At 34.6% G+C, this 17,281-nt stretch overlaps 1 protein-coding gene across 1 annotated transcript in view; it reads right to left on the reverse strand.

The window, feature by feature from the left end:
- Positions 1 to 17,281, reverse strand: part of CNTNAP4 (contactin associated protein family member 4) — a 241,114-nt gene that overhangs the window by 18,668 nt on the left and 205,165 nt on the right. Inside the window, exons 16-19 of the mRNA XM_064438555.1 lie at positions 11,088 to 11,258; positions 5,892 to 6,110; positions 1,641 to 1,880; positions 127 to 351 (exon numbers count right to left, since the gene is read on the reverse strand). Of these exons, the coding sequence (XP_064294625.1) occupies positions 127 to 351; positions 1,641 to 1,880; positions 5,892 to 6,110; positions 11,088 to 11,258 (855 nt within the window). The remainder of the gene's footprint in view (positions 1 to 126; positions 352 to 1,640; positions 1,881 to 5,891; positions 6,111 to 11,087; positions 11,259 to 17,281) is intronic.

Below are 17,281 nucleotides of genomic sequence, written 5' to 3' on the forward strand. Positions count from 1 at the left end.
ATATATAATTTAAAGTAACAGCAGGACAACACTTAGTTTGTGATTCAGGTCTGTGAATTGGAGTGAATCTGAGTTGGCAGCTATGACATTCATTAGTGTTCCCAGATGGCCTATCTGAACACTCACCATTTCTGGAGAGAATGACTGAGAGGTATTCCTTGTAGAAGGAGCTGATATAAAGCAGTAAGCTTGGTGTCCGTGTTGTTCGGAAGGCAAATGTAATTTCTTCCCTGTTCAGTGTCATGTCAGCATAGAAAGAAGAAGCATGAGAACTGGAATTTTTAGCTAAGGTGTAGTATTCTTGAAAATTGTATGTCACAGAAGTGCCTGTCCCAAAATAAGCAGAGATCTCTGAAACAAAAAGTAATTAAGTTTTTAAATATAATGAAAAACAAGACTTAAGCTCTTTCCTTTTTCTTTCTATCATAGAACAGTTTTCTTACCTATTGTGATAAAGCTCATAAAACTGAAAAAGAACTATGAATGGAACTAGTATTTAGAACTATAGAGAAAAAAGAGTCTCAACCTGGGCTAGAGCAAAAACCCATTTAGACATGTGTCAAGTATCTGTTGCATGAAGAATTGCTTCTTTTTGTTTAGTTTTAGACATGCTTTCTGTTTTTCCCCCATTTATCCATATCCTCAAGCTCAATATCTCCTGTATTCTACGTATATCCATTTCGCTGCTCCTACAGAGATATGGATGCAGCAGTTTGAATCCTAACATTGATTAAACTTGGCCACACCTGAAACACATATCTGGGAAAAGAAACTGGTCAGGTGGGAGAAAACGGAGAATACAAAGTGGGTTATGGTCTTTTTGTGGATTAGTCACTCATGGAGGGCTTCTGTGTCTTTGTGATATGTCACAGCCATTTTCTGCTAAAAGTGACTTTTAAACTATCCTGTTTTCACATACAACCTCCAAACTTTACAAAAATTTTTGGAAATTTCTGTAATATGGCTCAGTATCTTTGACAGAAGGTGACTGAGAGTTGTTGCTATAGGTCATCCCATGCTTTCAGCAACAGGGGCCACTGCCACTGCAGAAAAATAAACATAGAGTGTGACCACTAGTCTTTTCTGTTGTTTGTGAGGTGGGAGGAAAGTATCATTCCTCACTCAGTGGCATTAACTCCACAGTGATAGATATGGAAGGCCTTCACATGAGTCCTTTATTCTCCTGGGGACAGAGCTGGCTGGACAGTCCTGTTTCTGGTGATCTTAAACAGCAAAGTTTAAGGTTCTTCTGCTTTTTGGTTTGTTTTCCAAACCTAGTCTTAGTTTTGAGATTAAGACTTGAAAGACAAAAATCTAAAAGTTTATTCATAAAGATATAGTTCCTAGCTTTAGTATATATAAAAGAATCAAAGGAGTTTCTTAACATTTAAGAAAAGGTGTTGATACTCTCAGATAATGTTGTTCCTGCTTTAAATAGTATATGTTGAATATATCTCTGGAAGACAGTGTTTAACAAAACTTACACTTACCAAACAAATTCAGCTGAATGTTTCTCTATGTTAAGTAAAACCTAAATATTTTGCAAACATTTAAACATAACTTTAAAGATCTGTAAAGACCTCGTTCTGGACTGTGTAGTCCTGTTTTCAATACTTCATAAAGCTAAAAGACATGCTTGCCTTTCTTACAGAATGGCCCAGCATAGGCAGAGAAAGTGCAGTCACAGGAGAATCCACTGTATTTTTCTCTACATTTTCCGCCATTTCGACAGAGGTTACCATAGCTGCTACAATGTCCAGGACAGCCTGGTTCAACTCCTGGTGTTATCTTCGCTCTCTCTTCTAGGTCAAGGGCCATTCCATTCAAGTGTAATGAACGAATGCATCCCAAAAATCCTTTTTGCCTAGATGCTGTCCCACCTGAAATAAATTCATATAAGCTTTTAAAAAATTAAAAGAATTTATGTGTAAAAACCTCTTTATATTTTACAAGCCCTAAACAGTCTGTTATAAATTTACAAGATACAAGCCCATGCATGTGAAAATATTTATAAATAGCTTTAAAATCATATCTGATTTCTTTTTTTGTCAAGTAATCACAGCAAACCCTTGAACCTTTTAATGGAAAATGAGGATTTTGCACAGTAAGGTACCAAGCAAAGATGCATACTTTGATTAATTCACAAAGGAGTAACATTAAGAAATTAGGTGTTTATTTGGTTTTTCTTTGTCTTTTATAAAGCAAGAGGGAGTGGGAGAGGAAGAGAGGAGGGGAGGGGAGGGGAGGGGAGGGGAGAGGAGGGGAGGAGAGGGGAGGAGAGGAGAGGAGAGGAGAGGAGAGGAGAGGAGAGGAGAGGAGAGGAGAGGAGAGGAGAGGAGAGGAGAGGAGAGGAGAGGAGAGGAGAGGAGAGGAGAGGAGAGGAGAGAGAGGAGAGGAGAGGAGAGGAGAGGAGAGGAGAGGAGAGGAGAGGAGAGGAGAGGAGAGGAGAGGAGAGGAGAGGAGAGGAGAGGAGAGGAGAGGAGAGGAGAGGAGAGGAAAAACCAAAACCAACAAAAAATAAAACAGGAAAAGACAAAAAAGGAAAAAAGTAAAAAGGGGGTGGGAGAGTGATGACTGGTACAGTTTTACTCTTTCCAGATATTAATGACTGATCAACTGATATGTGTGTCTGTCCATCTGTCAGTCTTCTGGTATGGATCACGATACCCAACAGCTGGTGTCTGGCCCGACATACTTTGTCCCATACTGGAGGCTGTGTCCATTGTTGAGTAACAGGAAGGTTTATCCCCCTCACTACAGAGGAATACCAATCAGGATAAAACTGACTACCAAGCATATGTGATAAAAATACAGGGCAATCATAAGGCTAACAACAATGTTGCTTCGTTTTCACTGTTTTTTATCTTTAGCACACATCCTGACAGCTAGCATTTTATTCATCTTGATTTCTTAGTAAGGTGTGCAGTTTACCTCTCTTGCCCTTTTCTGTACAACTTACTCTGATATTCCTGTCATTTGTTCTCTTTTAAAAAATAAACCCAGAAAATACACCACAACATGTAAGATTACTGACTATAATTCTCATGCATATCCAATTAACTTTTGGTTAAATGTTTCCATGTGATGATTGATTTTCATCCTTTTCTATTTCAAAGACACTAAAATTCTTGGTGTTACATGGAAAATCTTGTCATAGATGTTGTTACTTACAGATATAATGGCACAAAACCAGTTAAAAATGTGAAGATTTTATGTTATCTCTGCTAAAATGAGCATTCTGATGGCAGCTTTAGGCCTCAGTTCTCCTTCTGGCTTCTTCTGTACATACTTCTGTATGTACATACATTCTCCTTCTGTACATACTAGGGTATGTACATCTAAGAAGTAAAGGAGGAGTGTTTTATCCTGAAGAAATCAGAGTCCTAGTATGTTAGTAACTGACTGATGGGTGACTATGGCAGGTAACTAGGTATATAAGTTGGCATATAAGTAAAATGCCTCTGCTGATGCCATTCCTAGGACATGGTATGTTTCATGTTTCTCTAAATTCTTTCACTGGCTTGAGCATAGAGACCTGAGTCTGTACCAGTGGACTGTCAGTGGAGGTAGTCAAGTAGTAAGTATCATCTCTCCCTCCAGTGAAGAAAATTATATTTAATTGAATAGGTGAACATATCTTAGAAATAGTTGGAAGTTATGAAAATCCAAAAGACTCATTTAACTCAAACACAAAATAAACTAGGTATTGTATTGATTCACGTGATAGTATTGTAGTTGCAGAAACAGATTACCTCAGAAAACTTGCTGCAGTCATAACAAACCTTCACAAATCATATTCAGGGAATACATGACAAAAATTATTCAAATAGTTCACAATATTTCAAAAACACTGTTTTCAATGTATAAAATTAAACAAATGCCATTTTTATCAGTTCTATTCCAAATTATTTTAAAATAATTGTACAGACTCATAAGGGATTTCAAGGTAGACAGTACTATAGTGATTGTTATTTCATTTTACTCCCAGGATCTTCAAGAATTCTGAGACAGGAAAAAAACCCACACCACCAGAATCACAAAAACAGAACAAACCAACTCTTCTAATGTAGTTATTCACCCAAACGTTATCTGAAGAAAACAAGCTAGACAGCTTGCTTGTAGACAAATCAAAACAGTTTTTAAATTGTCAGCTCCATACAGGAGATGGTTGTATATATACTTAGCAGATTTTTTCAAATTGTTAAAAAAAAAAAAATCATGTTATTCAATGGCCAATTACTTCATAAAAAATTACAAGAAAATGCAACTGTCAACTGTTAGTACAGTATTAGATTATTTGGGAGAAATGTTAGAAGAACTAGAGATCAATTAATTCTCAAAATTATTAGAAAAGTGTTTAGAGTTGATATTACAATAAACATCTGTAGAATTAGACCATTATTTACTCTTGCTTCAGAGATCAGACCTTGCAAATTCAAACTGATGTAATTTCAACTGCTCATATAATAGCAGTTATATAGTAAGTCAAGTCAGAAGACAGCAATATAATTCATTGCAGTATAGTAAACAGAAATGTCCTAGTCCTTCCATTAATAGTTCTAGTCTATTACTGTGAACATAAATTAATTTTAAGAATTCTCCTAACTCTGCTCTGGTTAATATCTTGGATAACTTCTTTGTTATAGAAAACTCCTCCATGCTTTTAATCAAAATGTAAAAATCTTCAATGCTTGGTCTAGTCTCCATCTTCTACCCTTAATGCCTTTTGAGGTACAGGTCAGAATTTTGATCCCAACATACAAGGGCTTCATGTCCATTTAATTTTTTCATAAGGATTCATTGTGTCTGTAGCTACAGTTTCAGAAAACTGTCCCCCTTGACTGCACTCGCCCCAAAACATAGCAAATAAAACGTATATTTGTATAGTATTATATGTTTCATAGCAGTTCTAGATAAAGATTTGTTTAAAAGTAAGGCAGACTTTACATGTTTTTATACTGTATACCTTACATATACACCTGGACTTTTATATTTAAAACATGTCAATATTACAGTAAGAATGCTACCATGCACATAGCACATAGCTCTACATAGCTCTGTATAATAGCTAAATAAACTTGAATTAAGTTCTTGATATTCCATGTCTGCTTTTCCAGTGTTTTATCTAAATACATTGATATCATATGCTAAAGTGCAAAGGTAGAAATTTTCAGGTAAACTTCTTCCTTTGAAGCTTTCAGAGTTCAGACAGAACAAACCTTAGATCTAGATTTTTCCTGCTTGCGTGAAAACAAAGAATGGCCCTTTTCTCTTGTTTCCAATACTAAGTAAATACAGTTTATTTCATTAAATTTGTTGGCAAAGTCAAGGTAGTAGATCACAGATTCATAGAAGCACAGAATGGTTTGGGTTTGAAGGGGCCTTTGAAGATCATCTAATCCAACCCCCTGCCACGGGCAGGGACATCTTTCATTAGATGAGGTTGCTCAAAGCCCTGCCCAGCTTTATGTCAAACATTTCCAATGATGGAACATTACAACTTTTCTGGGCAACCTGAGAAGTTGTGCATGAAGAGAGACAACAAAGTTTCCTTGAAGTTAACAGAAGTAACACAGCAGATTACATTCTCTCAAAAAAAAAAGGTGCAAATGGAGATCCTTTAGTTGTTCTTCAAAGAAACCTCCAAAGAAGAATATTTTGGTTTAAATGCTGTCCTGCAGTAACTACAGGCTAAGACACTAAATCTGTAATCCCCAAACAGAGTTACATCTTCATGGATTTTTAACAAAGACTCACATCTTTTCATACAAACTGTTTTCAAAAGACCCGGCTGCCATTCTTTTTCTCCCTTTTTCTTTTTTTTTCTTTCTTTCTGTTTTTTTAATTTTCATGGTGATAACTAGGAAAGATTCTGTTAAATCAGTGCCTACCTACAAAAAGCTGGCTGTTGAGCTGCAACCGAATATGCCCATCAGGTGGAGCACCATGAGACCTTTGAGGAAGCTGATCTACTTGTAAGGATGCTTCTTTGATGTTTCGTTCAGCCTTCACATAATGCCACTGGTTGTCGTTTAGGGGAGCGAGTGATTGCACTGTAACTTCATTAGGTCCATTTCCAACATCGAATGAAAAAACTACTTCAAATGGAGCTAGAAAGGGGACAGTAAGAAAGGACATTTAAATTATTTCATAGTTTGTTGGGTCACAAAATCATTACATGGCAGAACAAGTTACTTTAAGGTCTGACCTTCATGGGATAAGGCTGATTGTTTTAGGGGAAAAGTTTACTTCAGGAGGCTTATACAGTCAAATCCCCAAAGTCCATTCTTTAATCTCACTGACAGTGAGAACAATAATTTGTCAACAGCATGAAAATCAAACTGTTTGTGGACCCCTAGAGAGCACAGTAGTCAAGAAACAGTGAAATGTGCTAGCTTCATTATTTTTCAGTTTGGATAAAAAGCATCTTTTGCAGACAAGCTAATTGATTATCATTGTTAACTATATTCAAATTATCACCACTATAATCCAGTCTGCATCTTCCACTATTTGCTTTTGTTATTTATTCACACACTCTCTACAAATATCAGAGGGCAAATTTTGAGGTATTTTATAAGTCTATGTATACAGTGAATTAAATTTAGTCATTCCCTAAACAACTTTCACATTACATGATTTTATAGTTTGCTTAGAAAGTCATAACTGAATTTTTAGAGGTCAAAATAATAAGAGGAGGTATATTCCAGAAATTGAAGATCTGAAAATTATTAATATTTTTTCTGAAACTCTTTCTTTCACATATCTAAAGACAATAACGTATGAAAATATGTAATCCCTAAAAAAGAGATTACCAACATTTTGAATTATTGAGGATTTGATTAAAAGACTAGAGATCTGAGAAAATTCCATGAATCCAAAAGAAAGGTTCCCATTTATGTCATTGGACTTGACAGAAACAGTCAAAGGAAATAAATCAGCTTCAAACAACATTTTCAGAGATGAATTTACTGAACTAAAAGAAAAAAAAATCAATTATTTCTTTTGTGTCACTTTTTAAAGATACGTTAGACTTTTAATAACATTTAGATCCACTTTAGCCAACCTTTAGACTGAGTAATGCCACATGCTTGCAATCCCTTACGACCTTTAAGCCCTGAATCTTGTTGTTATTAAGTATCTTTCTGTAACAGTTGAACCTGGGAGAGAAAAATAAAATGGCAAATACAGAAAGCATTTGACTTTCCAAATAAAATAGCGCATAACATGCAGTCAATTTTTAAACAGAATGCCTTTTGTAATAAATTTTCTTCTGCTTAAAAATCAACAGTGTTTTATACAATAATAAGAAATAACTGATGTCTAAAAACAGTTCCTCAGTAAAATGAATTTGTTTCATTTGGGCAAAGTTGAGAGGTCATTCTCCTCTTACTGAGGGGTAAAAAAAACCCCAACCACACAGCAGGAGAGCAAAAGTAACAGAAACTCCATGTGATTGGGTAAAGAGAATTTCTGTTGAATGTTACCTTCTGTAGGGAGGTCTTTGCAATCCTCTGGATACTGAAAGCCTGAAGTGAAGTGAAGCCTGAAAACACAAATTCTGCTTTGAACTCTCTGAATGTGCCTATTAAATAACATATCAGAATGACAGATCTGATAAATAATGTTACTGTTTAGATTTTAAAGGCAAGAAAACACATAATAAAGATTTTGAAATAACCACTGAAATAATGAATTATGTTAGTACCACTAAAAAGTAATATAATATTGAAAAAAGGGAACCAGTCCCAGAAGTTCCAGAGAAGAAGGCCCAGATAGCAAAGATGACTGTGTAGTCATCCACTGGAGTGTCCAAATACTGATCAGAATTTATCAGAAAAAGTGAAAAAAACATATTAGTTAAGGTTCTATAATATTGTAAATAATTTTGCTAAAACTACGCTGCAAATTTGAAAGAAATTTATAATTAGAAGCACAGTGGTCAAACCACCTGTGTACAGTATGACACAGGATGTGGAGAGATGCTGTCTGGGTCATAAAATTTTCCCTCTTGTGACAAAGGACCGAGGCAAAGAGTACTTTGGTCATTTCCTGGGCAGCAGAGGAGGGTTCATCCAGGAGTTCTCTTCTGGTGCAAAGGTACTTTGTGGGACCTACCTTCCTTGTTGTTACTCAAAAATTTTCCAAACATTCCAGGGGCTTTTGTGGCCCTAATGCATGCAAACACAGGCAGAGCACAGCTATAGTTTGGCAAAGTGGAGTGGAAGAGGCAGTTGATGGTAATCATGGAGAGTGGTCAGTGGCTAGCTGTGGCTAAAATGACTAACATAAAGCAAGTCATCAAGAACCATTCAGAGTACTGAGGCTGAGCATCAGATGCAGGAGCAGAAAGCGATTAACAAGTAATATGCTACAGAATACAAAACCCGAGCACTTTCCATACAGGAAACAATTGAAGTCCACTCATCCTGGACAATAAGTTGCACACTGAGGCAGATGAATGCTGACAGTAGCTGCATATTGGAGTCTCCAGAACTATTTCCAAAGCAACTACAGAAGACCTTCCAAATGAATACATCACAGTGTTCCGAACCCTACTTTAAATTTCTTTTTAAGTAATTGCTTTTAAATAGGAAATAATTCAGTGTCCACTCAGGTAGTAAAAAATAGTTAGTCAGGCTTTTAGCTAGGGGATGTCACCCGTGGTCATATAAGTATTTAATAGACTGTACTATTCAGAGTTGAATCACCATTGTTCCTTTCAGCTACTACTTCTGCAGAAGGTTACAGAAACCAAGATAAAAATTCAAAGACTTAAGTTTTTTATGGTTCTCTAAAAAAATAAAAATGCATTAAGTACCTTTTTCAAGATGATTCACTTCCTCTGTTTTAAAATACAGTTAGGGTGCACACCTCCATTTTTGCAATAGCTTTCTAGAACATCATACACAGATGCACTGCAGTGTTTATGACTTCATAAACCCAAACAAACAGCATTAAATTTCACGTTTACTGTTAAGATTCTTGATCTGACACTTTTACTTTGACAAAGTTAGACTTATAGATCTAAAGTTCGTTATGTCATAAATAAAAGAGTTAGATATAAAGCTTGAGAACAATCAATAAAATGCTAAGAAAAATTATTGTGTTTACAAATACAGAATGCCAAATGTTAATGACATAATGAGTTTTAAATCACTTCTAACACTGTGACATCTTAAACACTGACAGCTGACATTTTCGTTATTGTTATTTGTTATTACACAAATCAAACCAAGACATTGATTTATGTGGAACTATTAATAGAATATCAGGTGCAGGTTGGTGATTTTGATTCATGTCTATTATAAAAGAGTATATGATGATGAAATCTAAATGATCTTATAAAATATGGAATGTTTCAGGTTATTAGTTTGGGGGTTTTTTTAAGAGAGAGAAAGTGATGGAAACATATATTGTTCATTTCTGACTAATATTACCCTCAGTGCAAACATACAATTCTGGCTCCACTAGATACAATCCTACCTCTGATGTACAAAAAAGAATAGGTCTAACTATTCAACAAATTAGGATATTTCTGAAAGTGAAGAAATATCTCTACAAGCTGCACACTAATGAGATAAACTTTGGGTTTTTATATGCTGAAAATACAGCCCAATTCAGCCTTTCACTTTCTCTTATGCCTCACTAGTCAGAAGTCATATAAAAACCATAAGTATTGGGTAGCTTGGGTGCTTATGAATGAATGGGACAAGTGACATGAGTTTGTCTGGATATCATTATTCTAAAGAAAGAGTTATGGTCTTCTGCCAACTGTCTGAATAAATTTAGTTATCAAAAGAATTCCTTTAATGTTTCTATGATTTAACTGTTTATTTTGAAAATGGAAAATCATTTATCACACAAGAATATTGCCATTGCTTCAGAGACTCTCCACTGAAGTGCTGACCCAGTACATTTTATGTATTGTATGAGTCAAGTTATAATGCTCCTGTGTTTTCAAGTGTTCACAGAACATTAACAGAAAGCAGTTCATATTCTTGATAAACATGGCAAAAACACTGTTGAAAAGAGGTTATCTTTCAAATACAGTGCTGCAGTTTGAGATAACCCAAACCAAGTTGATTAAACATTACACAATATTTTATAATCAAATTGTCTACAAAAGAAAACAGTAGGTGTTTTCCTGTTTGTTTCAATAACCTAAGATATTAACATTGGCAAAAAAAACCCCAAGCAAGCAGAATATTTTACTTTTTCATAAAGGTACATTAATGTTTCTATAGTAATATCTGAAATATATATATTTTATATATATATTTATTTGTACTTTTCACTGGAAAGTACTTGAGTGTGATAACACAGTGGATTGTAAAAACATGAGGAACTGTCTAATTCCAAGGTAAAAAGAGTTCTAAAGAACTCTCAGAGCACCTGTCAAGTATAAGACTTTTTAACCCATGTGTCATTTCAAATAAATCTAGAGGTTTTTTAAAGAATTATTCATCCTTTAAAATATTTTCCATTTTAATAATGAAAAATATAAAACACCGAGTCATCTAAGATAAAGATAAAGCTTGCTTTCTCTATTAGTCATCTTACTGAATTTATAGAGACCTTTGGTTTACTCTTGTGCAGTAAAAATCTATTTGTGTGTAAAATTCTAAAGATTTGAATATGTAGAATTAAAATTAAAAAAAAAAAAGAAAAATTGACAAGAAAGTGTGACTAAGCTAAGATACTGTTCCACAGAAGGTCTGAGTCTTATGTTGTGACCGAGCCAATCTCCTGGCAGACACACGTAATGCCTGGCCTTAGAATTTGGAGGGAGAAAATTTGGTGGCAGGGATGCAGTGAACAAGGAAAGGAGGAACAGTCGGGGCCGATTGCTCTGCTCTTAAATTAAGAACTGTGTAGGGTAGAAATGATCTTTGAATGGATATTTGTATAGTCTCAGTGCTGGAATTTTTGGGGAAATTATAAAGCTCTAATAGCAGTAGTAACAGTAATAAAGCTAGAGAAACAGTTTTAAAATAGTCCCCCTTTACGTTAATTCTAATTTAGTCCAACTGAAAGCTATAATAGTAGTAGTAGTAACAATAATAACAACCATCAGTCATGTTACTTACAGTATAACTCTATCCTTATGAAGTCCTGAATTCCCAGGTTTTCTAAAAAAACTCCTGAGGAAGCCATAGTTTTAAAGAAAAATGAGACATCTGCACTGAGCTCTCCATGGAAAGTGGGGAAATGCAGGTAGGACATCTCTGTGTTGAAGGATGCTGAATTCCAAAATGTTCCTGGTTGTCAAAATGAAAGATTAAGTGATAGAAATAGTTTCATGTTATATTGCCAGTATAAGTTTTCTAGCCAATTAAACAAAGAAAAGTGCCAAGGTCTAGGAAGGGGCTGCAATGTTCAAAGAGTCTAACTTCCACAGAAGCCTCATGCTTAGGCTATAAAACAAAAAGTGGTAGTTCTTAGAGACACAGAAAGATGATTCAGCAAGAGCAGTTAAGGTCCTCAGTTCGGACAATAAAAAACCAGTTAAAGGGAAATAAAATGCCTGCTAGGGGATAAAATCCAGTTAAGGCCTGAGGTATCCTTTTATGAAGTAAACAAACATTGCAGCTTTGAATGAAGTACTATAGCTACATCAGCTAGTGTAAACTATAACTATGACAGTGATTATGTATATTTCTCATGTAACAAGAAAAGAATCTTTTTATTGTTGTAGTCCAGTGAAGTTTTACCATATATCACAAAGAAGGTAGGATACAGCTTCTAGTAATTACTGTGGAAGGAATTAAAGAAATAATTATGAAGGTATCCTGTAATTTAGTTGACTGCAGTATAGATATTCATATGCATTCTTACTTACATGATAAATCCAATATAAGTCTGTTTTACTCAAAAAAAGGTTACATGATCAAACAGATATTTTGCTGGTTTGATTTTTCTTCCAGCTAACATTTAATAATAATTTCTTAGATTTTGTTCTTGATTATTAAAAGCTTATGTAAAATCACTATTAATACCCTCTTCTAATAAGAACATAATCTGCATTTATGGTGTTCAACCAGAAATAGTTTGTTATTATTGCTGAATTCTTACAGATATATCCGTATTTAATAAGAAATATTGCTTCCTAATTCAAATAAGGCATTCAATACCTTCCTACCTAATTGAACAAGACCACTGCATGTTCTCCTGACAGCACTGTGATTTGGGTTTGAATAATATGCAGAACTATGATTTTTGCTCCAGGCACTCTCTGGTTTGGGGTGGGAGAAAAAAAAATAAATTGCAGATTTCTCTCTTATCTGCAAAATCAGACTCTAAGGTACAGTCTGCACAGAGTCCTGGTCCGTAGCCCAGTGAAGTAAATTCAAAGTTGATTCACTTACTCCTCCTGACTTTTTAGCACAGTTTTAATCAGGGTTCAGATTCCACACCTAGAAAAGCAACATGGCAGGATATTCATACGTATTCTGGCAATTGCTTGCTGTGACACTCGCCACTTGGGAATATTGGCAGCCATCACAAGTTAGAGCAGCCATCAGGACAACTTTTACATAGTAGGGCAGAGCTGTGAACAGATGGCTTAGGCTGGGAGAGGAAAGCACAGCTTTGCACCTCACTCTCCTGCGCTGCCTGATGGGCTCCTCAGAGTTATCACCCTGTGCAAAGTGCTGTCAGCTGAAGGCAGTGGCTTTACATATTGGGATAAATTTTAAGCCTTTGTTCCTCTACTGTTTCAGGTCATGGCTCCCACAGAGCAAACTTCACCAGCGATGACTGAAGTATATAACAGCTATTTAAAAAACAATGGGCTGGCTGTTACCCGTAATTCAAACACAATAGGAAGTTTAATACTAGTAATTTATACAAAATTGGTAAAACATTGCTAGTAATTAGAAGAGAGACAATAGCGGTAGTAACAGTCGGGTAGAGTAATGATACAATTAGCTTCAGTGAAGCATTTGAATGATCTTTGTAAATCAGAATGCAGTCCTTGGGGCAGGGATAGAAAATTTTATTCTTCTTCCTCTCTTAATTTTCTATTTTCTCTTATCTAGCTGTTCTTCTCAGCTCAGAAAATTTTGTGATATATGAATGTTAAGCTACGGTATCAAAAAACCCAGTTAAATATAGATCTAGAAAAAGTATATTACAAAATATCTTATGCTGTTGTAAATCAGGGTGGGAAAATAATTTCTTCACTTTACAGTATCTGGCTAATAGTCTTCTATTTAGTTTTCTGGAACTGCCAAACACTGCCATGTGTTTAGCATTTTATCTGAGTAGTGAGACTGCAGTCTTACTATAAGTGAAAAAAGAAGATCCTGCTTGTTAAAAATAAAACAGGAGCATATTTATATTGCAAAATTTACTTTAGTTTTTGGCTTGTATCCACTAGTCTTACCAACTTGAAATTGTAAGGTGAAAAAGGGACAAATAAGAGCAAGACAGATAAATTAGCCATTTTAGTGTTGCAAAGATAATAAAAGTGACTCAAATCAATTGCACAATTGCAAATCTTAGCACATTTTTCATTGCAATATTTTTCAAGTTTTTAATCAAATCTGAAATCCCTTTATATGTATCAATTCTTCTTAATAGTTCTAAGTGTTGCATCATTCATTCTTTCAGTGTGAAACTCCAGGAGGGATAATGAGTGCGGAGGCAGAGAAAACAAAGGTCTTATGTTGCTGAACAATATTTTCTATACATATTTTTTTGACTAATTTTCCTTCTCCCCCAAATAAAACAGACGTCTAATTGACATGACACATAAAATACTACCCATCTCTTATGGATTGACATAGCTAAGGCACGCTGCTGTTAATCTGGAGGTGCTAGCTGTGTTCTCAAAGCAGCTGTAGTCTTTATGAAGATGACATTGAATGTGCCCTCCGTCTTTCCTATATTCTCACTCTTAGAGGGGTTTTGTGAAACACTTAAAAGGCTTTCAGCAAAGGCTGCTCTTCTCTCTAAGAGGCAGCTTCTGGTCTGTGGTAGGTCAACAGGATTTTTGAATTTCACTGGAATGTCACTGTGATCAGATTATAGATGCACAGTAGTAGTAATGTAGAACGTAAATACTGTAGACAGCTTGCTCATTGTAAATTGTAGATCCTACTAGCCTGTCAGATCTACACTACTGAGTTATCTGATCTTAGTTAAACTACCAGTAGATGATCAGGATTTTGCATGTTGTCTTTGGTCTGCTCCTCCCTATCTGGCCTCTTGAGCTGATCTTTAAATTATGTGATCATCTATTATTTGTATCCTAATGGTTTGGGGGTTTTTCGTTTATTTTGTTTGGGTTTGGTATTGGTTTGTTTTATTTGTTTTGTTTTGCATGTTTGTGTGTGGTTTGCTTCACTTTATTCCTGTGCAAAAACAAGCACGAAAACCGTCACTACCTATTACATTTTTTAGTTACATCTATTTCTTTCCATATTTGCCCAATATTTCTGTCAGTTTTGCTAGATATAAAAATTTCCCTTCATCCAGCACAGCAGAGGGGCCAAAATTACTCAGAAATGTGCAAATTGCTTCTTTTAAAACTATCCTCCTAATGTTATGAAGTCTGACCAGCTGGCAAGTGTTTGCCTCTGAGAATTTCTGGAGTTCAGCTGCTCCATCTGTATCACTACTTCCAGCTCTACTACATTGCAGCTAATTACAAGATTCATAGATTAACAGATCAGAAGGGAAAACTGTGATCATCTAGTTCGACCTCTGCTATGCCTCGGACTGTATAAACTCCCTTAACCAATTCTTGTTTGAAAAAGAGCATTTATTCTAGGAAAACTAGTCAATCAATTAAATTAAAAATATTCTGTTTACGGAAAATTCACACATGCTCCTATTGTCAATTTATATATATATATATTGATGTATGCACACACCCCCAGACCGTTAGCCAAGCTTCAAATACCAACCACTGGAACTTTTTCTCATTTTCTCTCTTGCTTTCAAGAATTTTATTTGAAAGTTCTTACTCTATGAAACTCCATTTAAGCTGAGCATGTCACTTCAAATTTTCCCTGAGTTAAAGAGATTAAGCTGAGGAGACTTTCACTAAAAATGCATCTCTCAACTTTAATACAACCCTTTAATCTCACATCCTTTTTATATAATGTAAATCTGTAACCACAGATTTGTGTTGAACTCTTTGATTATGCAGGAAGCAGTAAAGAGGATCAAAATAATGTTGATTAGACTAAGGTTAGGACAAAAATAAATTAATATTGTAAAGCTAAATAAGAGGAAGAAGTGAACATTCAGTATACAGGTACTTCTGCTATTAACAGTCAAAGACATGACCTAATTTCTCAGGCTACTGAAATAGATTTTTTTTGCTAAACCTAGAAATTTACTGTGCTGCTTTAATGAAGGTATGTCTTATGATTAGTTAATCCAGTTAGTCTCTAAAATTATTATATCCAAAACTCACACCATGTTTATTTGGTTTAAATTTCAAACTAGGAACTCACATTGAATGGAATATCTGTTCACATTTACTTTTCTGTACTACCATTTTGCAGTTGAATTTGCACATTTCCTTTTTTTATTTTTATTCAACCAAGTATATGACACTATCAAATATCTTTCTAGACTCCAAGTATCTCACCTCACCAGTATTGCCTTTACCTGTACTGAAGTCCCTCAAAATTTTTGCTAAATGTACTTTATATAAACTCATGCTGAATGATGTATTATCTTTATATTGTATTGCACTGTCCTTATATTGTGTTTTATTTAATTAAGATCTATAGCACCGGTTATATTTTTGGGCCAACAATCAGTCTGATGCTGACAGATTATAATTACACATTTATTACACATAATTTTGGCACATTAGCTTTCTTTCAGCATTCTGGATGTATTTGTATGTTCTAATACTTATTGGAACTTCATAGTAACAAATCAGAATATGTCCAGTCAGTGGCTGAATGGTAAACAGCAAAAAAAAAAAAAAACCCTTGAATGTTGTGGTTTTTTAAAATACTAACTGATTCTCTTTACCTAAATTCAATCAACATGTGGCTTTTTCTTGAATAATGACAAAGAAAATGGAGATGCCTCTTTCTTTTTTATGAAAATCATAATATTTATATCTATTAATGGTCTAAAGGTTTCTTTTGTCCTCATATGTTTAAAAATCCTTCCTGTTATGACTCAGTTGATATAGGTTAATTTGAATCTTAACTTTCATTGTATATAAATATATTTGTCACTCTGATACCAGCGGTGCTGGCATGCAATTTATTAGACATATTGTATTTTACAGCAGAAAGGGAATATAGAAATGAATCAGTAATATATTTTACAGGTGACAGAAACGGTGAGTGCCACTCATACTTATAGGACTATGTGTCACCATATCCTATGGCCTAATTTCTCTACATGGACATATTCCTCTAGAATATCATTACTGCTTTCATTGCACTTTAGCATCTTAGAAACAAATTTTTGGCATCTATCACAAATGCTGAGAAAAATCACTAATATCTAAATGGAACTTTACACATAAGAAGAACTATACTGTTATTTCATTTGTTATTTTATTTCTTACATTAGGTTACCCTTTCCTGCTTTGTTCTAGCAAATATAGTTTTATTTTCTATAAGTTATACATTTCATTGAAGAGAGTCAATCCATAAAACCTGACATAAGGAAACCAAGTCAGTAATGAAATGTTAAATAAAAAAGTGAAAATTAAAAAATGTACAATGACAAATAGACAACTTCTGCTGGACTACATTTGAGTTATGATACGTGACATCTTAGAACTGCCTAATGAAGTAACTGTAACTCTAAACTAATTGTCATAGTTTATGACAATTCAATTCAACACGCTATTTATGGATCTACTTTACCTCACTCTGGGTGTAAACAATTATTTTTATCTCTAAGTAGATGTCCTACAAGGAACAGATTATTGATGTAATGAGAATTTATGATCTTTTGGTTCTGAAACATTCAGCAAAGTACTAAGTGTATCACAAATACAAGTAAACATTCTCTTATATTTTAATTATTTTTATATCTATAAACATATATATACTATGTTTATTATATATCTCCTATAAATATTTTAATATGGTATGCCAGTGGGTTATTCTGAAGAATTTATGTCTGTCAGAAAGAACAAAAAACATGTTTAATAAAGGGATATCCCTTATGAAAGAGAATTGTATAATTTTGTTTTAGAAAGTGACAGAAGCAGAAAAAAGCAATAATCCCTCTGGAGAGTACTCAGATCACACTTGTGAAGCCAAGAATATCTATTTTTCCTTGTTTGACAGCA

Source organism: Phalacrocorax carbo, chromosome Z (assembly GCF_963921805.1).
Source record: "Phalacrocorax carbo chromosome Z, bPhaCar2.1, whole genome shotgun sequence".
In the NCBI taxonomy this organism is placed as follows: domain Eukaryota; kingdom Metazoa; phylum Chordata; class Aves; order Suliformes; family Phalacrocoracidae; genus Phalacrocorax; species Phalacrocorax carbo.